The 24,010-nt window shown below is 33.4% G+C and overlaps 4 protein-coding genes across 7 annotated transcripts; 1 reads left to right on the top strand and 3 right to left on the bottom strand.

Moving 5' to 3' along the window:
- Window positions 1-2,260: 2,260 nt before the first annotated feature.
- Window positions 2,261-7,954, bottom strand: LOC110687135 (SKP1-like protein 1B). Its single transcript, XM_021863753.1, has 3 exons — window positions 7,897-7,954; window positions 5,190-5,269; window positions 2,261-2,419 (listed from the first exon to the last, which is right to left on the bottom strand). Exons 1-3 carry the CDS (start codon window positions 7,952-7,954, stop codon window positions 2,261-2,263), a joined length of 297 nt encoding a protein of 98 aa, XP_021719445.1.
- A 1,804-nt stretch (window positions 7,955-9,758) lies between these two features.
- Window positions 9,759-13,794, bottom strand: LOC110687253 (F-box protein CPR30-like). 4 transcript variants are annotated; one of them, XR_002504413.1, is made up of 2 exons: window positions 10,449-10,576; window positions 9,759-10,073 (listed from the first exon to the last, which is right to left on the bottom strand). XR_002504413.1 is itself a non-coding variant. In XM_021863881.1 (2 exons), exons 1-2 carry the CDS (start codon window positions 12,869-12,871, stop codon window positions 10,063-10,065), a joined length of 1,023 nt encoding a protein of 340 aa, XP_021719573.1. In that variant the 5' UTR covers window positions 12,872-13,793; the 3' UTR covers window positions 9,803-10,062. The 4 variants fall into 4 exon arrangements, 3 of the variants coding, with proteins under 3 accessions (XP_021719573.1, XP_021719572.1, XP_021719571.1); XM_021863881.1 differs by lacking the exon at window positions 10,449-10,576 and adding an exon at window positions 11,860-13,793 and having other exon boundaries at window positions 9,803-10,073; XM_021863880.1 differs by lacking the exons at window positions 9,759-10,073; window positions 10,449-10,576 and adding exons at window positions 11,470-12,932; window positions 13,650-13,794.
- A 461-nt stretch (window positions 13,795-14,255) lies between these two features.
- LOC110687134 (keratin, type II cytoskeletal 68 kDa, component IB-like) lies at window positions 14,256-15,447 on the top strand. The gene is made up of 3 exons (XM_021863752.1): window positions 14,256-14,260; window positions 14,675-14,852; window positions 15,211-15,447. Exons 1-3 carry the CDS (start codon window positions 14,256-14,258, stop codon window positions 15,445-15,447), a joined length of 420 nt encoding a protein of 139 aa, XP_021719444.1.
- A 2,914-nt stretch (window positions 15,448-18,361) lies between these two features.
- On the bottom strand, window positions 18,362-23,762 carry LOC110687252. The gene is given in 5 exon segments (XM_021863878.1): window positions 18,362-18,626; window positions 18,828-18,894; window positions 19,015-21,327; window positions 22,525-22,976; window positions 22,978-23,762. Coding segments are annotated over 4 exon segments (3,501 nt in total). The 5' UTR covers window positions 23,665-23,762; the 3' UTR covers window positions 18,362-18,626; window positions 18,828-18,845.
- Window positions 23,763-24,010: the final 248 nt, after the last annotated feature.

Below are 24,010 nucleotides of genomic sequence, written 5' to 3'. Positions count from 1 at the left end.
AAAATTATAAAATGTATACACATTAAAAAAATTATAAGAAAAATAACTACCAAAAACTAAATCAAATGAACTAAAAAAATACTAGCAAAGTAACCTAAAAAAGAAATTAACAGAACACTTAAAATAAATTACAGAATAAGATATACACAAACAAAGAAAAAAAAACCAACACATACAAAATTTATATAAACATAAAAGAAAAATTAAAAAAAATAAACTAAACGAAAATATATCAACTAAACAGAAAAACATACTAACAAATTGCAATAACAAATATAAAAAAAAAAATATACAAAACAAACATACAAAGAAATGTAAAGGAAGTATAAACGTAAAAAAAATACAACAAAATTGAAAAAAATTTAAAAAAAACATAAAACACAAACAAAATTTTAATTTCAAAAAAAAAATTACTGAAAAAAACAAAAATAAAAAAAATTATGATTTTCAAAAAAAATAAACAAAATAAAGAAAATCTGATTTTAAAAAAAACCCTTAAAAAACAAAAAACCAAAAAAAAATAATTCTAATTTAAAAAAAGATTACTTAAAAAAACAAAAAACAAATTTTTTTTTCCGATTTTCAAATTTTTTTTTTTCTGATTTTCATAAAAAAAAAAAAAAAAAAACTGATTTTAAAAAAAAAAAACAAAAAGGGGGGGGGGGGCGCATGGGTTTCACGCCACGCCGGTGGTGGCGGCGCCAGATCCAGACGCCAGACCCGTGGCGGCTGCGTCCAACCCAGACGCCATGGTCGTGGTTCCGACGTCTGCTTCTGGCGCCACCACCACCGCCGTGGCGTCCTCTCCATGCGCCGCCACCACCACACGACGGTTTTTAATTTTTTTTTTAATGGAAAAAAACCTACCTTTCCACCGTGAGACCTCCTTCCCTCTGCCGCCGCCGCCACTAATTCCTTGCCTTGTCGCCTCGACATTGCCGTACTTTGAATTTTTTTTAAAAAAAACGTAGAATGAAAGTGGGTGAGATTTTTAATTTGGGTGATGAGAGAGTGTTTTTTTTTTGTCAAGGGCAATACTATCAATTCAATGGAAATTTGTGGGCTTTAGTTGGTAATTTGTAGGCGATGTTTAGCAATCCTCATGCACTAATGCTCAACGCGGGTACTTTGCTCTTCGCTTTTTAGAACTACTAGTCTTATGTGCTAGAGATGTTTGAAATCTTTTTAGATACCTAGTCTCATGTAGACCTTAAAGCTTGTATTTATAGCCTAATGAAGCTGTGAATTGGGGGTATGTAATCATGATATGGTTGTTATATTTATAAAATAAAATCGTCCAGATACAATAGTATATGTGAGATTTTTGCAACAATTATTTCTTTCCATAATTTTATTATTATGATTTGCAGACACACCCTATTAGGATTTCTTGGAGAGGTTGTAAAATTAGACCTAGAAAAGTTTTTCTAAGATTACATCCTCTCTGATCTCAATCTTTGGGTTACATACAAAGAATTTTCCAAATTTAGCAGAAGTCTTTGTGATCGTTGAGAAGTTTGAGATCATTTTAAAAAAACCTTCTTAAAACTTGTATAACCCACAAGTTTAATCATTTTATATACTTTTTAATTATTTTTAATTTTTTTTTTTTTTTTTTTTTTTTGTGTGTGTGTTTAGAGAACCACAAAGACGAGTGATGAGAATTGATCCCAAAATCCACTGAAATCGGAAAGGAAACTCTATTCACTTGAGCTATCCTTCACTTTCATATACTTTTTATTGTTCTGTCAATATTTACGTAATAATAATGTTTTAATCTAAACAAGTATCACACACACGAATTCTTCAAAAAAAATAAAAAAGTATCACACACACAAAATATTACTTCGCCTTTGTCATTATTCTTTACAATATCGCTCAATGTGATGTTTAACCTTAGTATACATTGCTTCACATTATAAGGTCAACCAAACTAGGAAAATTACAATATGCTACATATAATTCAGTATGTGTATTAACATCAAATTAAGTAACAATCACATTAATACATGAACTTTTAATATAATTCTGCGTTATGTTTAGCTATCAATGACTCTCTACATTTGTTATTGCTTCGTGTTTTCGTTGAGAAAGAAATCAAACCTTCAGTCCTTCACCTATGTTAGATCAATGACACTAATGATAAACAAACGGAGGTAGTACAATTAATAAGACTGCTAATTATCCTTCACTGCTCTCCCTATTCAGACTGGTAAATGGTAGAGTTGTTCTAAACAGTTTAGTCGATTGCTAATTCAGATTACACGAAAGCCCACTGAAATTCCTCCTCTTCTTCAGGTGAGAAATCATTCTTGATGTTGAATTGCTTTCTTATCTCCTTGGGTGTCTTTCCCTTGATCATATTAGCAACACATTGACAGTTAAATCCAGCAAACTCGATATCCATGTAATTTGCAGCCTGCATTCACACACATAATTAATTTATTTGTACTAGATAAATCAATCATGAATATGTATTAAAAAAACAATTATAAATTTTGAATGATATTAAACATTGAAAATAAAGTACGAGTAATTACAGATAAACTTAATGGCATACGCCAAAGCGGGAGGCCTGGACCTCCGCTCTCTTTATTGCTCCACATTTTACTAGTCGCAATAAAGGGAAATAGACCAGTGTTGGATAGTTGTGGGGTGTATAAAACCAATTTATGAAAATCTGGAAAGCCAATCTCAAAGCATGGTACATCTTTAAAGATTTATTCTATAGTGTAAATGTACATCAGTACATGATGAGTATATGTGTTGTGTCACATGAAAAATTATTTTTAGGATGAAAACTCGTCACTTATGAAATGTTCATAGGATGAGTCTTCTCCTTTTCGTACATATCCAACAAAAGAATTGCATGAATAACAAGGATTTTTTTTGGTTAAAAAAGAATTTAGTAGCCAAATCAACCACCCACATCAAAGAAAAACCTAATTATTTGTATATAAATTTCCAAAAAAAAAAAAAATGAATCATAATCTTAAATTTGCATGGATAGAATAATAGGAAAATCTTAATAACTTTGTGGGATGGAGAGAGTACCTAGTTTAGAGAAATTCTGGCACAGAAGCAATTTAAAGGAAAATGAAGTAATTTCTAGTAATATACTGATTTGATGCATAATCGGTACTAAGAGCATCAGATACAAGCTTTATTTTTCCTTCTTTCTCTTCTTCATCATCCATTATTGCTCTCACCTCACCTCACTTCACTCAAACATTTTGTAGCAAAAACCTTTAAAATAAAGATTGTGTATGTGATACATGGTCTAGAAAAAAACAAAAGTCTTGTATTTATAGCTAAGTAAACTTGTGAGGTGGATGTAATCTTAATATTCTTAATTGTTACATTTATGATATGGAATCATCATGATATTGTAGTATGTGTGAACCAAATAATAAATTTGTGTAAAAATTATTTCCTTCCATATAATTTCAAGATTTTGATTTGCTCACATATATCCTAGTCATATCACATATCTTGTGATGACTTCTCAAAATATTCTTACATTTAGTGGTGGCAAATTTGTGTAAAAATTTGGGCTTGGATCGGGCTGGATCCATTATCCAAGTTGGATCTAATTAAGGTTAGGGTTATTTCGTTGTGTAACTTTGATTTTTTCTTTCTCAAATTAATTAGCTAGCTAGCTAGCTTATTATGGGATATGACCTGAATCAATTTTAGCTACGATATATCTATAGGTTAATTTGGTTAAGGATTAAGAGTTTCGTGACCTTTGGATTAGCCAATTCTATTTCTCGTTGTGTATTATCAACTAATTCTACATAAGCAGCAAGATGATGTCTTAAACTTTTGCATGTATATATTTCCACTTTCATTAAAAATATAACTATCACTGTAATTGTCACTATCATTGACCAATTTGGAAGATCATTTGATGTAGTTGAAATAACAGAATTTTTGGCTGGGCGAAAGCCTAACAGAGCAATGTTGTGTGGACTTTAGTTTACTCACTTTAAATTGAGTATCTGTTTGCTTCCTATTCCTGCGAAAATAAAGAAAGAAACTGTGGACTCTAGTTTACTCACTTTAAATTGAGTATCTGTTTCCTTCCTGTTCCTGCTAGGATTGGAAATTTTTTGAATCATGTTAGTTTTTTCTGGTCTCCTCCACTATCAATTTTTCAGTTACAGATTTTTTGGGATTTAGCCCAAGATTTTCAAATCATTGAGAAATTTGAGTTTTCGATCATAAATTTAAAAAACAAAAACAAACTACCTCTTTGGAAAACTTGTATCTACATATTCTTTTTTATGAGCTGCTGTATTACTTACTATATATATTCTGAATTATCTCTCGCTCTATTAATAATTGCAACAAGTAGGGTTTTTATTTGTCAAACCACAAGTTTGATCATTGATGATACTTTAATACTCTTATCAGAGTATGTTACATAATAGTATTTTTTTTTCCTCGAGGATAAATAACATTCACTATATAAACTTATTCCAATGTTATTTTCTTACAAAAATTTGTTGAATATATATGATGTTCTAGTAACTTAGTTCACAATATTTCACATTACAATAAAACCAAACTAAGAAACCAATAGTATATGGTTCCTTAAATATGATTAATTATGTGTGTAAACATGAAATTAAGGAATAATCAAAATGACGCATGAACATGAAAATAAGGACTATCCGATCGACTATGTGATATCTTTTGCTACAATTCTATGGTCGTTTCAACTTCCTTTGACTTTATATATGTTCACACAGCACATGACATTCCAACAAGATGTTGAAGGTTTATAGCTTCATGTTTTTCTTGTCACAAGAAATTCATCGATCTCCTAGCCTATGCTAGATTAATTAAAGCCTATAAATATAGCGAGTATCCTTTGTGAAATGTACTTATAGAAAATATGACTAATATAAGGTTTAATTAAGACAGTTTCCATTGATACACTTACAATCACATACTCCACAAAGAATAATATTCAATGACTTTGTTTTATAATTAGGCAATGTTGATTTTATTGAATTGTTAATAATGTGCAATCTCACCCATTTTCCGAAAAATCCTTCACTAATTAATTTTGGAGAGCAATATTATTATGCAACATGGTTTACTTTCTTAGAGAAATAGTAAAATTAACTGTCTAAAAGGAAATAATGCATGTATAAAACAATTGGGTAAGCTAGGATACTTACCTCTTCAGCAAAAGATATATATGACTTAGAATTCGTCTTACGAACAGCACCAGGAAGGCTACTAGATGAGTCCTCAATAGCTGTCATAAAAAACCCAAAGTCTAAGACAATGACTCTAATGGAAGATGCTCTTAGTTTTTGTGGAATATTTTCCTTGTGAAACTGTACGTTTATCTAATTATAACAGATGTGATATAATAAATATTGGGAGTCCTTATCACTTAAGATTTATGTATAATTTAAACCACTCTCAATAGAATAATTATCAGATTAGTTATCCCCCTAAAATATAAACTAATTAATATTTGATTTAGGATAGACTTCGGAGGCCACTTAAACTAATTAATATTTGATATAGAGATAGACTTCGGAGGCCACTTAAACTCCAACAGTCATGAAGTATTATATAAACTAATATTATAGAGATAGACTTCGGAGGCCACTTAAACTCCAACAGTCATGAAGTATTATAGTACAATACTATAGTTTGCAAAATGAATGCTCCTTATTAATTTGCTCTTTGAAATTTATAGATTTCAATCAATAGAATTGCACTTTTAAGTCCAGTGATTCATTCTCAGCCTTAAGTTCATTTCAAAATGTTGGAATACAATAGTGTCGGTCAATGCAAAACATGCACTTATTTCTTACTATAACTTAAAACTAGTTAGTGTAAAAATACTTAACGTTCCATATATTTACAAACTCTTGAATTGATTGCATATATGTGGATCAATGTACAAGAGAAAAAAAGTAAATATGCATGGAAAAAAATTAAGTAATATACATTGCTCAGTGAATTAAGGAAAGATAAACGAAATTTATCATTGCCATAAGACTATCCTTGCAATTGTGATGACCTTCATTTATGCATAGCAAGTACATTTATTTTTACTCAGTTACATAAGTTATGATAGTTCTAGTATTTACGACATGACTTACTCGAAATTTCCAAATTTTTTAATGATAGTAGAGGATCTAATTGCTTTTTTTGAGATGATAAATCTCCTAATACCTAGCTTCTTACCATACACAATTATAAATTCACATCAGATAGTTAGCGGCCTAGCATTGCCTTGCCATTAATTGCAATGTGCATGGTTCAAAATTAGCAAACAATTAACATACATATATCAGACACAAAGAATCTACTAGTGATTAAGATAATTTCAAAATAAATAAATAAATTTACCGTAATCTAAATTGCTTAGGCAAACATATAGATTAATTAATGGAGAATCAAACAATTAATATATTTTGTCTCATTCAGTTCAAATTACTAATTCTTAATTCATTGGGATGAATCAAGACTACAACAAGAAAATTAACCCAATATTTGATGGACATTATGTATTTGATATAAATTAAATTATAAACCGTATATATTCAAAAATTTCTTTTATATATGAAACCAAAATTTTCATGTCACAAACCTTGCATAATAGTGGAGCCTATATATTAGTGGAGTCTATAAATAGTCTAATTAAAGTGTACATATCCTTCGATCACTAAATATGTAAACCTCCACACCTTGCTAGCCTAACTTATATGGTGATCTTAGTACTTATCATACTTATGTTATGGCTAATAATCCAAAGGGAAAGTAGTTAAACTTATTAAGTACCCCTGATTTTGACTTTGGTATCTTCCTATCTTTTGTACGTACTACCTAGTGTTTGAATATTGTTTTTTTTGGTGTTTAGAGAGCCACAAAGGCGGGGTGAGAATCGATCTCAGGATCTCCTGAAATCGAGAAGGAAGTTCTAACCACTTGAGCTATCCCTCACCCTACCTAGAGTTTAAATATTGTGATATTACATATTTCCCTTTTATGCATGTAAGTTTTATAATCCAAATCTATTGTAACAAATTCTTATTTATTTGCACATGTTTTTTTTTTTAAATTTTTTTTAATCACATGAGTATCTTTCTTTATTTTTCTATTATCATCTCTCATTTCAAAGACATTATACTTTAACACGACATAATTGTCACCCAATTAACGCAGTCGACGTTTCAAAGACATCGTTAAACTTCATGGGTATGAAACTCAATGATTCGACATAAAAAAAATGACTACAAGATCATCCAATATGTTTAGATGATAGACAGAAGTCACAGAACAAAAAGGTCTATGAATACCAAGTTACTCACAGACCAAGGACACATCACAAGTTGGCTACAAAGAGTCAACACTAGTTGGAAACAACACATAAAACATCAAGATCTTAATTACTTCTGGTTATTCTTTCTTAGATTACGATTATATCATCAACATTAGGATCGCGAGGATTTCCTTAAATAATATGTGTAATATATTGCAAGCTAATTTGGTTGGCCAACACTATTGATGACATTATTGTAGTCGATCTAGCTCCGATCCGTACTGTAATACATCAACATATACAAATAAAGCCATAAAGGGTTCATAATTTTGTAAATTAAATAGGACAATATATAGGGTTTGTATGAGAAAAAACAAAAAAAATGAAATTTCTACTTAAAGAACATTAATACAACAATCAAACCTTGAAAATTGATTATTCAAACTATAAAAAATGGCAACAAGGTCAGATTGTCGGATAGGATTACAACTAAAGGAAACACGTTTTTCTTATTACTAATTTCTAAATCCTAGAGTTGACGAAATTGCATATTCAACAATAAAGTAAATCTAATTAACGATAAATAATTAATTTGTGCATACATCTCAAAATTGGGCATTTATTCCCGTAGCAGAATACTAATAGACCAAATTCTGCCATTTTTGACAGCCTAATTCAGAGCAATATTATACCCTCTCACATTCCCTTTCCATGTGCTCGATCAGAAAGGGGTATAATGGTTGGTTTTAAGGTAATTAGTGTTTTATATTCTAAGCGAAAGCTAGTAGACGTATGAAACTATAACAATAAAAGAACATACGAAATACAGTAGGTTATAATTATATATTTATATACTCCCAAAGTTCAACTCACTTTATATTTGAGTGATCTCCAATGAACATTTTTGACCATAAATATCGTCGGCTATATATAAGTGAAACTTATAAAAAGTTGATATTTGAAAACTTTATAATAAGGGAAATTTAATAAGATCACTCACGCTAATTTATTTGTATTATATAAATCATAACATGTGGTCAAATTTATTTTATTTTGACCACATGAATAGTAAGTGAGTCGAACTTCAGGAGCGGAGGTAGGATGTCTTGACATTATATAATTTTGACACATTAAATCCTATGTAGGTAATTAATTTGTTTTAGTGGATTCATAAGAGTAGTGGGTTTAGTGAATTATTGTTAGGCATGATCTAATGATCGTGGGATTACTTTCTTACTTACAGTTAGGGGTGGTTATTGGAAGGGTCAGTGTGGGTCGGTGCGGGTCATTAGCGGGGTGGGTCAGTTGCGGGTCATGATGAATATTTAGTGGGTCAGAGTTGGGTCAGGGTCGGTTCAGGGTCGAGGTAAAAGTGAAATGGACCATTAACGGGCCTTTACCCACATACTTTTCATCTGCATAAACAAACTTCTCCTTAAAATCAAATTGAAAATTAAGAAGAAAAAAATATAGAAAAAAGCAAAAAAATTCCATTCTAACCAACTAATATTACATCAAACAAACTAACTAATCTCAAACAATTAATCTGCTAAACATTTCTTACAATTCATGACAATCCAAAAAAAAAAAAGGATACTAGTAGTTTTTTCAATCATTTTTTTCTTTGTTTAGAAATTTCCAGAAAATACGACGATGACGATTCCGATTCGATTTGGCCGAGTCACATTCCGAATCCGACTATGACTCGGACTCCTCCCGCGACCGCACTAGACACCGCCGGCGAAGCAACAGCCGCCGCCGAAAACGAAGATTTCGACGACCGGAGGAAGAAGAAGGTTTCGGAGGAAGAGATAGTGGAGTACCTCGAGAAGAAGGCGCAGAAGAAGGCCATGATAACAAACCTCTTTGATAACAGGAAGCTCTGACTTCAACCAAGAAGACAATGTATGAGGCTTCTTCTCGGAATGTTCTAGACTCTGGAGAACTCTGAGTGCGCTTCAATGGAGGAGAGAGAAAGGTGGGCGAAAGAATAGAGGAGAAGAGAGAGAAAATGGAAGTGTGGGTTGGTTGACCCTTACCATTATTATTGGGCTTTTTATTTTAATTTTTAAATTATTGGGCTATAAAATAAGACCCTATAAAAGCCCTATAAAATAAGACCCTATAAAAGCCATGTCCATAAAAAAAATTAAAGGGTCAAAACCCTTTAATATTAGGCCCGACCCTTTTGCCATTGGGTAACCCTACCCAATAACCAGGCCTACTTACAGTACTATATATTTATATACGTTGTTATGTAGTATGATTGTCAATGCATTGCATACATAAAATGTTGTTCTTACCCCCCTCTCTATTGCATCTCTCTACTTACAATTTCCACATGTTTGTATGAGCAAAATACAATGACAATATATCCCGCCATTCATTCTTTTCAAGGCACACATTTAAAATTGAAACGAAGCTTAACCACAACAAAATAGTCAATCAGAATCCGCAATTCCGCAAGAAAAGAGGAAATGCATAGCAATTAGCAAGCAATTCAAATAAATAAACAATAACTTACAAATATCAAAACTTGTAGGACAATTTAGGCATAACTATATCTGATCTGATCATATCAAAGGAAAGCAAATTACGTAGTATTTCTAATAATAGACAAAGTAAAGATCAAATCTTTAAGGGGTGAAAATATTGATTAAATGGATTATATCAAAAGATAAGATCTTTAATTTGTAAATATATATGGTCTCATATCAAAGAAAGTAGCTTATCAGGAATGATTCCAGATTTAATGTTTTTCTTCGGCATCAAATCAAGCCTGCATCAGAAAAAGAAAGAAATCCAATCAGCGAAAACAAATCCAAAAATCTCGGCCTAGGGCTAAAAATAAAAAACAAATTCAATTTCTTCATATTTCAACATAAGCAATTTGGAAAAAATAAATAAATAAATAGACAAACTAGGAAGACAGAGAAGAAACTTTCACAAACCCTTGTTTAAAGTGCTTGGAAAGGAAACTCGACTAAAGACCAACAACGACTAGTGATATCTCATACACATTTAGATGAAAAGGAGAAAAAAAAAGGTACATAATGGATACTCACAAAGCAGGTACACATGCATAGTGAAGAAACGATTAATAAAATCAGCAATTGTGAAAACAAACAAACACACCAAGATTTTAGGATCTTACTTCTGACCCTTCTTTCTCAGATAATACTTTCCACAAATTGCTTGCTGATCCATCTCAAGAATTTCAGACTTTCTCAAACGAATTTGGCAGGCCAGCAATGTTAACACTCCTTAGTTGCTCTCTCTCCTTACTACATATTGGAAAAAAAGATATTGAATGAAGACACCAAAATATTCAGAATCTTGAAAATTTAACAGGATTAAAAGATATGACTTGTATGAATATGTTATGTCGAGAAAGAAAAAGGCAGAAAAGTTAGAAAAGTATGCATTAAAGAAATGATATCACCTTACTACTTCATCCGTTTCTTTTTATTGACACGTTTTTTTAATCACGTTTGACAATGCACAGATTCAACCATTAATATCATTGATTACCGATAAACAAAAATTATGAAAAGTTGATATTTTGAAAATATATTATGTGACGAATCTAACAAAATCCCACATGATAATATCTTTCATAATGTATAAAGCACAAAATACGGTCAAAGGGAAGTGTGTGAATAGTGCTAAAGTCAAAACATGTTAACTAAAAAAACGGAGGTAGTGAGTATTTCCCAGAGAATTCACAAAAACAAAAAGTAGGTGTTCAACAATCAACACACACAATACTTTCATACTTTCATACTTCCTATGTCTTTGGAAAAAAAAAAAAAACTAGAATAGGAGATATATATGTTCTTGGTGTGCAGAGGGCACCATGAAGAAATTTGTTAAAGCATCAAAAAATTTCTTCCCAGAATTGCATAAAAGAGTTTGCAATGAAAACAATAGAGTAAGAAATTTATGTGGATGAACTTATTGGTTATGTAACTTAGCTAAAGCATAAGAAAAGCTTCCTCTTAGACTACTTGCTTAATTAAAGGAATTTTACAAGGAACAGTTAATAAGAAATGTTTTCATGATCAAATTTCTACACAAACTAGACTTGGGTGAATAAATTAAGCCTCAACTGAATGTTTCATTTCTATTACCTTATTAGAAAGGAGGAAAAAAACCATGCCCCTAAAGACTTGAAGACTATAGGACAGTCCATCTAACAAAACATGGTTTCAAAACATCACCTACCTCAAGCTTGAAATTTTATTCATTCTAATGAAATGAAACATCTAGATACTACTAATATTACATGCCTATAGGATAGACTTAAGACATTTAATGGCACCTTGATAGAAAACTAATACATATATTGGAATAACCAACAACTAACATATATTCAACAGAAGAGCATATATGTGCCCACACGGGCCACATACACACACATTCAATAGAAACAGGATTCTAAACAACATACATGCAAGCAAAAGAAAAAGGAGAGTAATATCTATACTGCTTTTTCATGTGTGTCTTACGACTACCAAGTACAAGGCTTTCAACCAACATTGTTGCTCCTGGATGTGATGGCATACCAGGGATTTTCACATCTGCAGCACTTTGACTTTCCACATCATACCAAATAAGCTTTTGAAGGTCTTGTTCAAGGAGCACTTTAGATCCGTCCTTTGAGTAAGCAATAGGCCTCACATATTCAAAAGGTCCAATACTATCTGGCTGTGAAACTGTGAACAACTTAGACCAAGATTCCACTACACCATACTCTTTCAAGACCCACACTTCACTCCGATTGGAGGGATAATTGACTAGGAGAGATAAGAACTGACCCAAGACTTCGACAGTCAAATGAACTTCACCAGCTGAAATCTTAGGAAGTAACACAGCCTTACAAACTTCCGAACTTAAATCAAATGCAACAATCAATTTGGACCCATTTGAGTCAGGCTTCAAGGTTATCATCCAATGTAAACAGCCACTGACATAAACCCCCCATCCCCTTTTGTAAGAAAGGTAATATTCACGAGGAAAGTCCCGAATCCTTCTCCAAGAGTTTGCCTTCAAACTAAAAACCTTGACTTCACTATCATAAAAGTCAGGATGCTCAGTAGAATACTGAATAACCCTAACCACCTTATAATCATCATTAACAAGGTCATAACCAAAGCCATATATCACGGACTCATATCCATAGGGGATTTTAAGTTTCGAAGCAGGCACTTCCCGGGACTTTCTGGTTACTGGATTATAGATAATTGTACCATTTTTACCATGACTTTCCCCATTTGACAAACACAACAGCCCATTGCAAGAACCCAAAACCTCAGTTCCAATATATCCACATTTCAAAGAATGGTCTATCACAATAGCCTCATTGAGTCCAGGGAAGTGTGCCGAGTAAAGATAACCACCTCTTATGATCAAGACAAGATTAGTGGTATTTTCCAAGGAGTACTGCAGTTGGAGCTTAATGAAATAAGGGTTGTCGATTAAATACTTCCATGATTTAGATACACAACGATAGCATAAAAGAGACTTGACTGGAAGTCTAGACAGTATATCCATGATCAATATCAATGGAAAATCCATAATTTTCACTTAACTTCACCCACCAAAGCAAGAGCTCAACTGAAATATAAGCAAATACAGCCTAAGATAATGTTAAATTTCTAAACAATCAGATGGCAACATAGATAACAACTAAAACCCGAAAATGCAGAGCTTCACCCACCAAAGCAAAAGCTTAACTGGAAGAATAAGCATATACAGCAAAGTGTAAAATTTCCAAACAATCTGATAACATCATAGATAACCAAACATCTCAAAAACTTGAAAATGCGGGAATAAAAAAACTCGAAAACCCTAGTCGATATTGCTTTGAGTAATAACATAGTAAATGCACCAAACATCTCTAAAACCCTAACACTCGAATTTCAATTCATCCCGCCATTCATTCTTTCAAGGCACACATTCAAAATTTAAACGAAAACAAAACAGTCAATAAGAATCCACAATTCCGGCAAGAAAAGAGGAAATGCATAGCAATTAGCAAGCAATTCAACTAAATAAACAATAACTTACTAATCTCAAAACATGCAGGACAATTTAAGCACAATTATATCTGATCATATCAAAGAAAAACAAATTATTTCTAATACTTCGTAATAGATTAAGTAAAGATCAAATCTTTTAGGGGGGAAAATATTGATTAAATGGGTTGATACATCAAAAGATAAGATCATTAATTAGTAAATAAATATGGTCTCATTACTCACCACATTTCTGCTAATTAAAGGAAACAATAAAAAAAAAATCAAAAAATATGAAAAATAAATAATCAAAAGGGGAGAGATTATAAGATTAATACCAGATATAGTACGGAGTGGTTAATTGGTAACTTGATGAGTGAGGAAGACGGTGCAAATGTGGGCGATTCTACTTATTTAGCGAGGGTAAATGTGCAAATGTGACGTGAGTGAGCCTTCATTTCTCATTTTAACTTCTCGTGAATGGTTCGGAATGGTTGGGTTAAATTTTGGTTTAATTTTGGTTCGCTTGTTTGTGAGTCAAGCTCGACTGCTCGAGTTTAATATTTATACAAAGTACTACGTAGTAGTTCAGATAATACTATACTCCGTAGTGTGTAAATTGTAAAGTCGCTAAATTTTAGAAAAATATAATGCGTATGTATTTCCCAAATGCCTAAAATTATCAATTGAATGACAAACAAGATTTCTGAAGTATTCGTTATCAAGACGAGAGCTTGATTTTGGGTTCTATGAAGAACTTACCAATCCGATCTTAGAATTGTAAATTTGTAATTTTTAAATTCGAGAATGAAAGTTGTGAATTTAATCTACGGCTATTTCATCAAATGCCACTAAACACTTTAATAATTCACCAAATGTCATCGGGGTTTTCAAAATTCACCAAATGTCACTGACAAACAGTATAATGTCATGTCATGCCATTAATGAGGTATGCCCGTTAGTTCTCCGTTACTGGGATTCTTAATTCATCAAATGCCACTAACTAATTTAAAATTTTCATGAAATACCATTACTTATGTAAATTATTACACAATATACCTCTAAACTAATGAGTTATAACGGCTAGTTAGTTTCTCCATTTTTTGAATTTTTTTGGGGTAAACAAGCCGTTACACCCAATTTCTTGTATAAATGTGACATTAAGAATACACATAGCAGCCCTTTATTTGCATAATCATGAGTTTGATATTAAACACATCCTCCTCAATACATGAGTATGCATATGTAAGAGTTCCAAACAAATTTTGCAATTGTGGTAGAAAATATGCAATTAGAAGCTCGGAGTCAACATCTAATCCACAAAGGCTTTATTACAAGTGTGACTCATGTAATACTGTAATAGCTTCAAATGGTGCAAAGTTTTCAAGCCAGAAGAAGATCAAAGTAGGGGAAGCTGTTATGATAAGGATGGGTCGGGAGATAGTAATTTGCATGATGAATTGAAGCAATTGAAGCAGCATCAAAATGTTCTCAATTCTGTTATGAAATTAGGTGTAGTGATGTGTGTAATAGTTGTTATTGTAATGATGAAGTGAACTATATTGTAATTGCAATGAAATTGAATAAAGTGGTAAATTGAACATTCATTTAAGCTTAATTCTTCCTGTTTCAATCATGTGCACCAAAAATTTGGTTTCCTGTTCACATCACATCCCCAAAAAATTACAGAGAACATGTCCAAAAAAACACAATAACACAGCACACAGTTGACTATTAATTTTCAAAAACTATATTCCATAAACAATTTTGTTGTGCATTCAAAAGGAGAGGGGTTTGGTGTTCATGCAGCTTTCTTTGCTTTCTTCTTGGTGTTTGAAGAGCTTGCATTGCACATGTGAACATGTCAACATGAGGGTCTAGATCTACCCCCCTTCTTAGGTTTATGGACAGGCATTTGTAGGTTCTGCACTAGAAGATGATATTATAGTAGAAGGTGGTACTGTTTGGGGTGGGGGTGTTGCTTGGGTTGTAGAAGGTTGTGGTGTTGGTGGTGGGGATGTTTCTTGGTTTGGAGAGGGTTGTGGTGTTGGTGGTGGGGATGTTGTTGTGTTTGGAGAAGGTTGTGGTGTATGTGGTGGGGCTGTTGCTGGAATTGGAGAGGGTTTTGGGTTCTGACAGATGCATCAGTAGGAGGTGGTGTTTTGGCTGTAGTTTTCCTTTTCCTAGGTGTCATTTTCTTCCTAACAGTTTTTGTTCTGGGCTGGTTAAGAGGAGATGTGGGTTGAGAATGTTTTGGTGGAGTTGATGCATGGGAACCATTTTTTGGCTGAGAACTTTATTTTGCCTGAGGCTGGGATGGGCCTGGGAAAACCTTATCAACCACTGGAGTGGGAAACACTCTAACATACTCAACTCATGTGTCCTCAGCAACAACCACAGGAACCTCTACAGCAACAGTGTAAGGTTGTTAATCATCAAGCTCCCTATGAGCTTCCTCTTCTTCAGCTAACCTCTTTTTTTTTCATGTCTAACCTATCCCTCTCAGCTTTCTATTTTAACCTTTTATGCCAACTAGCTTCAGCATCCTTAAACACCAAACCAGGACTTTCCCTTTCCTCCAACCATACATCTATTATTTCCTTACCCACATTACACTCCCACATTTTCAACATATCACCATCAACACATAACTCCAGTTTTCTATTAGTTCTAGGTTTGTTAACAAGCAAAGCAAGGTACTTAGGGAGCCACATATTTTGCTTGATAGAGTCCTCAAACGTAAACTCAAAAAAAACCATTAAACTAGTCCGGTTTGTATCATCAACCAACACATCAAAACCACCATCTCTACAATGGACATTCAGCCACACTTTAATTTACTCATCCTATCAACAAAAATTACCAAGTTACTCAACACACACACAATACACATCCACACACACACATGCCAAACAACATAATATTCTAACACTTCACAAAATCTCATTTTAATGAATCAAAATCACAGAAAAGTGTAACCCTAACATACAAAAAAACACATTTGCTACAGTCAAACCCATAATTAAGTAAAATAACATGATTTCAAACTTAACATCACAACATTTAACTCAACCAACCATTCCCTAACCCTAATTCGATTATCAGGAAAAATTAGCAAAACGGTACTCGAATTGAATTGAAGATCGATGGACAAAGTGTAACCTTGCGTGCTAGTTTGGAAGTGTAACAACACTTTTCAAGCTTCGATTGACTACCACTGCTCCCCCTCCTTGCGAACAACGACTTCAGTTCCCCAAAATACAAGCGCAGTTACTACCGATTGCTGATCAAAATTTAGACTTAGAAAAAGCTTCCACCTTGATCGAATTGCAGGGTTGACTGATGAAGACTTTGCATGAAGAACAGTGAAGGGTGAGAGGATGAAGACTTTGACTCCTCAACTTTTAATTATTTAAGTTATTAGGTCAATTTAGGGAGTCAAAAGGCTTTATGACGCCATTAAACACAATAAGGGCAAAATCGTCAATTCACATTAACGGAGAACTAACGGGCAGACCTCATTAATGGCATGATATGACATTATACTGTTTGTCAGTGGCATTTGGTGAATTTTGAAAACCCGATGGCATTTGGTTAATTATTAAAGTGCACAGTGACATTTGGTGAAATAGCCGTTTATTCTAACCAATAAAAGCAATGTTATAATTAAATTCAATGCGAATGTTGGACAACTTAGTTTACAACTCGGTTTTAAGTCATGGTAGAGTTAATTTATACTCTCATTTAACAACTAGTGCAAAGTATTAGTCACTATAATTTTTATTTTATTAGTTTTTGTGCTTAGTAAATCATATTATCTTAATTGTGCGATAATAACACAATATGACAAAGAAAGAAAAAAAAAAAAAAATCCCAATGGAATCAAAGTCTATATCCATTGATAATATAATAAAAATTCTTGGTGTAGTAAGGTTCATTCCCTTAAATTTGGTTTTGTTGAACTCATTCAAGCTTAAGTGCCCCGTCCATTTTAGCTAATTTTTCATAGTAAATCTTATATATATAAAAACTGATTATGTTTAAATTAAATTTTGGGACTATTGTCTAAAGTAGATCATGACTAGATTCAATTGAACCCATATATAGTTAGTCATTCAAAAAGGACCTATAAAATTATCCAACCATATGGTTTGAGACGAGAGTATCTGAGATCCTTTTTTAGAATAAAACCCGATCTAACATGTAATTGACTCAACTCATTTAATTCCAAAACCAAAATTCAACTAGTGAGGTAATTGACTTGACCTAAATCAACCTAATTCATTATAGACTTAGGGTCTGTTTCGATTTACTGTAAACAATTAAACTGAACTAAACTGATTGGGACTGAACTGAACTGAATAGAGCTGAAATGAATTATTTATGAGAGAAGGAAATTAGAAAATGAACTGAACTGAACTGATTGAAGCTGAACTGAAATGAAATTAAGCTGAACAGAACAGACCCTTAATACTAATGAATGAGTTTCATATTTACACAGTGACACAGTGTTATAGTCAATTAGAAGATGTTTGACTCTATATGACCAAAATCTAATTTTGATCCGCTCTTAAGTCTTAACTCCACCCAAACCAAGAACAACTCAATCTGAACTTGTCCACAATATATTTTGTCAGATACCATACATAATTTCACCCGACTAATTCATCACAATAGTTTTTTTTTTTTTTTTTTTTTTATATATACAAACCAACTCATCCCGTCATCCCGATACCCTTTAACTTTCATAAGCATTTTTTATTTTTATTTATTATTATTTATTTTTATTTTTTTAAAATATCACCATTTATAACTTATGAGTAATATACTCCTCATTGAACATAAGCTAATAACATTGCTAGTTGCAAATGCTTATGCTATGCATAAGATTAAATCTGCTGTATAGTACGAAGTACATTCATAAGCATAGCAAGAAATTAATTTCAGGGCTTATGTTAACACAAACAGGTGCAACAATTTAGCAAGGCAGCAAGACATGCTGCGAATTTGTTAGTAAAAATCAGGAAATTCAATCAACCAAAGAACGAGAAAAACATGAGCATAATAACCTAAATTATTCTTGGAATCAATTAAAAAACAAAAAAAAGTATCCAATATTCAAGCAAAAAGGAGATGGCATATCACATGCACATCACATGTGAAAAGTTCAATGCCGCCTAGTTTGGAAGTCTACTTATTTTAACAAAGTTCTTGTTCAAAACCTAAAAAGAAAAAAGATTGTAGTTTTTTTTTAGAGAACATATTGTTCATTCCTTCCAATTCTTCAGAAAACTTTCTTGAATTTAGCAGCTATCCTGCAGAACAACAGAAAGCAGAATCATGCATGAGGCGCAATTAACTGGACATCAAGGAATGTAATGTCAAAGACATAACAGAAGCAAGATTGGCAAAAGAAAAATATACACCTATTCCAGCACAGTAATTTGAGAGTTGAGACGATGGAGAGCAAAGTAAAACTTATTTTCTTTAGAACAGGACCGAATTAAAACTCTAACCTTGGTATCTTTCTTTTTTCAAAGCTTCAACTTGAATCCCTTAGATAAAAAACCATCCATATTTTTCCTGAAAAAAACCAACATAGTCATATTTCAATGAAAAGGGGTACAAGAGCTTTTACATTTGATTATAAGATTGACGAATAAGTTCAGTGTTTCTAAAGCAGGGAGATGATAGAAGTTGTACCTCACTTTATCCTGGCCATTCTGAGATTTGCTCAGTGCTTGCTCATGCTTCTCATGGAAAATTCTAGGAGGGTTACCAATCTGAACAAGACTTCCAGAGCACATCACTGTCTCAAAAGACTTTGGTAGACCTCGGACATTGAGGTATCTGACTTTCTTTTTCACCAAGTTGAACCAGAGAAGCTTTTCATTATCTTGTTCCAACAGAACTTCAGCCCCGTTGTTTGAATATCCCAACGGCTTCAGGTACTTAAAGTTTTTGATTATTTTTGGCTGTGAAATGGTGAAAAGTTTTGTCCATGACTCTGTTCCATATTCAGTCATTAACCAGATGTCTACACTTTGTCGAGGGTAATGACATAGCAAGCTAAGACACCCTTTTAATGATCCCAAACTCAAGTGAAAATCTGTATCAACATAACTTGGCTGTGTCACCACCCTGCATTTCTCAGATCCAATATCAAGAGCTATAAGCAATTTTGAGGTGCTGTACAATTCAGGATTTTGATGTGCCACCCAGTGCAACGCGCCACTAGCAAGAACACCCGAGCATGGATGACAAATGATGTATGGAAACTGTTTAATCTTTCCCCAACACTTGGTTCTCAGGCTATAAGCTTGAATTTCAGAGTGAACACTACCACCACTCAAACTATTGTGCAGCTGCAAAATACAGACTACTTTGTAGTCATCACTACTGGGATCATAGCCAAATCCATGAATCAACCAACACTGCAAAGCGCTAGAAGCATGGAACTGGAAGTTAGAAGAAAGTAAGCTCTCATATTTTCCAGTCCATGGATTCAATAAAGCAATATCTCCATCCTTGTATAAGCAGACCAATCCATTCGAAGAGCCCACAACATCAGTTGATTTTCCAACACTTGGGTGATCAATCTCAACAGCTTTATCAAACAGTTGATAATCTAAAGAAAGAAGTTTTTCCCCACTAAAAATGAGCAACGAGCTACTGTTGGAATTGCTAGACACTTCAAGCTGCATCTTAATAAACTCTGGGTCATTAATGATCTTGTACCATGTTTTGCTGACATACTGAGCCTGCAGAAGGGTCTTAACAGGGAGATAGCGAAGGATATGAGAAACCAACTTCTTAGGAAAGGCTGCAAAGGAATAGATGGATTGACCCAATACCTTCAATTGCCTTGGAATCAGGTTGTTAGGATCAATAAGGCTTGTAGTAAAAACCTCTGAATCAAATGACTCCGGCAGGCCAATGATACTGACATGCCTGATTGTCTTTTTTTTCATGTTAAACCAAACAAGCTTTTTATAGTCAAGATCCAGTAGAACTTCAGTACAATTCTTTGAATATGCCAATGGCTTGATATACTCAAAGGTCCTTATAGGTTTTGGCTGAGTAATGGAAATAAGTTTGCTCCAAGTATTCATCTCATAATCCTTCATCACCCATATATCGACACCACGTCTAGGGTATTGGCAAATTATGCAAAGAGAGCCTCCTAATACCCATAAAGTCCTGTGGAAATATATGTCATCATAATTAGGTTGTGGCACTACTCTGCATTCTTCTAACCCAAGATCAAAGGACAGAATACTTTCATAAATATTATCCGAATCATGATTTTTATTCGCAACCCAATGTAATGCTCCATTTGCAAGGACCCCTGAACAAGGATAACATAGGCTCAAAGGGAAAGATTTGATACTTTTCCAGCATTTGGCTTTCAAACTGTAAACTTGGACTTCAGAGGCAGAAGTATCACTATCAGAATCAGAAATATAATCATCAAAGTAGTCATGACGCCGATTGTTGTTGTACGAGTACATCTCCAAGATCCGAACAACCTTGTAATCATCATTAATAGGAGCATAGCCAAATCCATGGATGAAAGTGGTGAAGCCATTGGAACCCTCTGTAGACTGGTACTTTGTAATGGGTATTTTGTGACATCTTCCAGTTAATGGATTCCAGATAGCGAGGTCTTCATCTTCATTATATAAACAGAGCAAACCATTACATGACCCTAAGACATCAGTCCATCCCTTAGCGCACACTAGGGGATGATTGATCTGTACTGCTTTATTTAGCAGGTTAAAATCAATCAAATGTAGCATCTCCCTTCTAAGAATGAAGTACAAGTTGTCGTTTCTTTTTCCAGCATCTTTAAGATGCATTTTAGCAAACTCGGGGTCATTAATAAGACTATTCCATTCCTTGCAAACATATGTAAGCTGCAAAAGAGTCTCCGCAGGAAGACGAGAGAATATATCAAGTAGCAAAGTTAATGGTAGTGATGATAACTGACTATTGGCCTGTCCCGATTGCTCATTTCTGCAACACATCAACATAATAGTAATAGACAAAGGTCACCAATTAATTAAATAATTGATAAAACCAAAGCTTCAGCATCATTACTGAGGTACATAACTACATATAGCTAAGGAAGTAAACTGAAAAAAGAAAAAAAGATCAATCAATCAATCAAAGCCTTAATCCCATAAGTGGGGTCGGCTTACATGAACCAAATTTGATTATTCCGTGTGATCATCCACAAAAAGAAAAAAAGATGATGCTGAATTTTTTTTAACACAAGTCGATTGATCACTTTTATTTCTCAAACAAACTAGAAACAAGATTGTTCATTTGGCATTAAAATGAAAAACGTGTAGTCAGGATGAGCTTGCAAAGAATGGCACTACCAAAAAGAAAATAGTAGTTTTCCATAAAAAAAAAAACAAATAAAAGAACATTTTTTCTTTTGTCTACTTAATCTATAAATACTTAAGGAACTTAATTAATTTCCCGTTAAACATCAAGAAAACAACTTGTATAGCAACTAGCAAGCATGGCTCTAAGACATCAACAATGGATATGTCTACACCAATTAGCTAAGAATGTCCCTTAACTCATATTTCCTGTTTGTTATTAATATCTTGAACCTATATTAAACTACCATAGTGCAGGCTAATGTATCCGAAAACATTCATTCATGAAAAATAAAAACTTTTATCAGCAACATGTCGGCAAACTTTAATGACGCCTAATTTAAAATAGAAAGCTGGATATAGCCCAGAGTAGACAGCTGTGAAGGGCTAACTTCAAGAAGACGAACACTTAACACTCAGATCCACAAATAATTCCTACTTCCTATTATCCTACTAAACCAAACCATTGCATCAGAGTTGACAATAATTTTTTGGGTGTGCTGCAGATTAATCAATAATAACATAATAACTTTACAATCTTAACTCCTAGGACCTAAGCTATGGTTACACAAATAGACAGAATAAGGAATAATTTGAAATTGTGGAGATCCATCTAGTCTGCTTAAATATTGCTAAATTTGAAACCAATCTCAATGACAATTAGTTATCAACAATACACCATGATTAAGTCAGCTAACAATTTAAATAAATATAAACATGTAGCAAACATGAAAAGCAATTACAGTAATCAATCTCAAGCAACATACATTATTCAAGATAAACATAAAAGGCTACACAAAAAATTCAATGTGGCTACATATACCTCTTCAGAGGAACAAGACTTTCCACTATCATTTGCGCCTCGATTGAATCTGGCATATCAGTAACATTCACTCTCTTGGCTCTTTTAGTCCTCAAATTATACCAAAACAAGCTAGTCATGTCTTTATCAAGCAACACACTCGAACCATCCTTCGACCAAGCTATAGGCCTCACATACTCAAACGAACCTAAAACACTCCCCTGTTGATCAAACGAAAACAACTTTGTCCAAGAACTCTGCACTCCATACTGCTCCATAATCCAAAAATTACTCCTAATAGGAAAATGATTGCACAACAAACCCAAGCACCCGCGGAATACTTCCACATTGATATGACACTCACCACACAATGGCTTAGGCTTCGGCACAAACCTAAGCTTCTCCGAACCCAAATCGAACGCCACGATGTATTTAGAACCATTCGATTCGGGGTTCTTGCTCACCAGTCACCACCCAATGTAAACACCCATTAACATAAACCCCCCATACCCTTTTATAAGAAAGGTAATATTCCTTAGGAAAATCCTTAATCCTTCTCCAAGAATTTTCCTTTAAGCTATAAACCTTCACTTCGCTATCGAAAAAATCCGGGTCACCACAATAGAATTGAATAACCCTAACCAATTTATAATCATCATGAACATGATCATAACCTAACCCATATACTAACCGCTCAATACTCGGAAGGATATCATTCGGGAATTCGATAGGCGAAACGGGAAATTGCCGGTGTTCCTTCGTCGCCGGGTTGTATATAATGGTACCATCCAAACCATCTTCTTCCCCATTCGACAAACAAAGCAATCCATTGCAAGAACCCACAATTTCAGTACCGTAATGATCACATTTCAATGGGTGGTTGATGACAATGGCTTGATTAAGCGCAGGAAATTCCACAGAATAGAGATAACAATCTCGGAAGATGATTGAATGATTAGTGGTGTTTTTCTGGGAATTTTGGAGATGAATTTTGATAAAATATGGACTGTCGATTAGGGTTTTCCATGATTTGGATACGCAACGGAAGCGTAGAAGGGATTTGACTGGTAATTTTGAGAGTATTTTGGATATCAATGGCGTCGGAAGATCCGACATTTTTGCTATTTTGTGAAAAACCCTAAGCTCTGATTTTTTTTTCATTTAAAAAGTTGAAATCTGGTCAAATGATCCTTTTCTCCGGTTTATATGGTTAGGCCGTGACAAATTGAGAAATGAATTAGCCCAATCTGACTTATTTTACCCGATTTTGATTTTATCCACCTGTTTTTTTTGGAAAGTAATTTTATTATCTTTGCATTGAAAAAGTCAAACAGATGGCACTAGAGTATGGTTCTCCTTTATCCCTTACTCCCTCCGTTGTTATATAAAGTGTTCTTTTGAGGTGCATATAGAGTTTTAGGCAAAAGAGTAAAGTAATATTACGTATATAAATGAGTATGGTTAGTAATAAACAATTTTAAAAAGTAAGAGAGAGAAATTAAAATAG

Source organism: Chenopodium quinoa, unplaced genomic scaffold, assembly GCF_001683475.1.
Source record: "Chenopodium quinoa cultivar QQ74 unplaced genomic scaffold, ASM168347v1, whole genome shotgun sequence".
Taxonomy (NCBI): Eukaryota; Viridiplantae; Streptophyta; class Magnoliopsida; order Caryophyllales; family Amaranthaceae; genus Chenopodium; species Chenopodium quinoa.
Note: the sequence above shows the minus strand (reverse complement) of the source record. Positions and strands in the feature narration are given on the sequence as shown.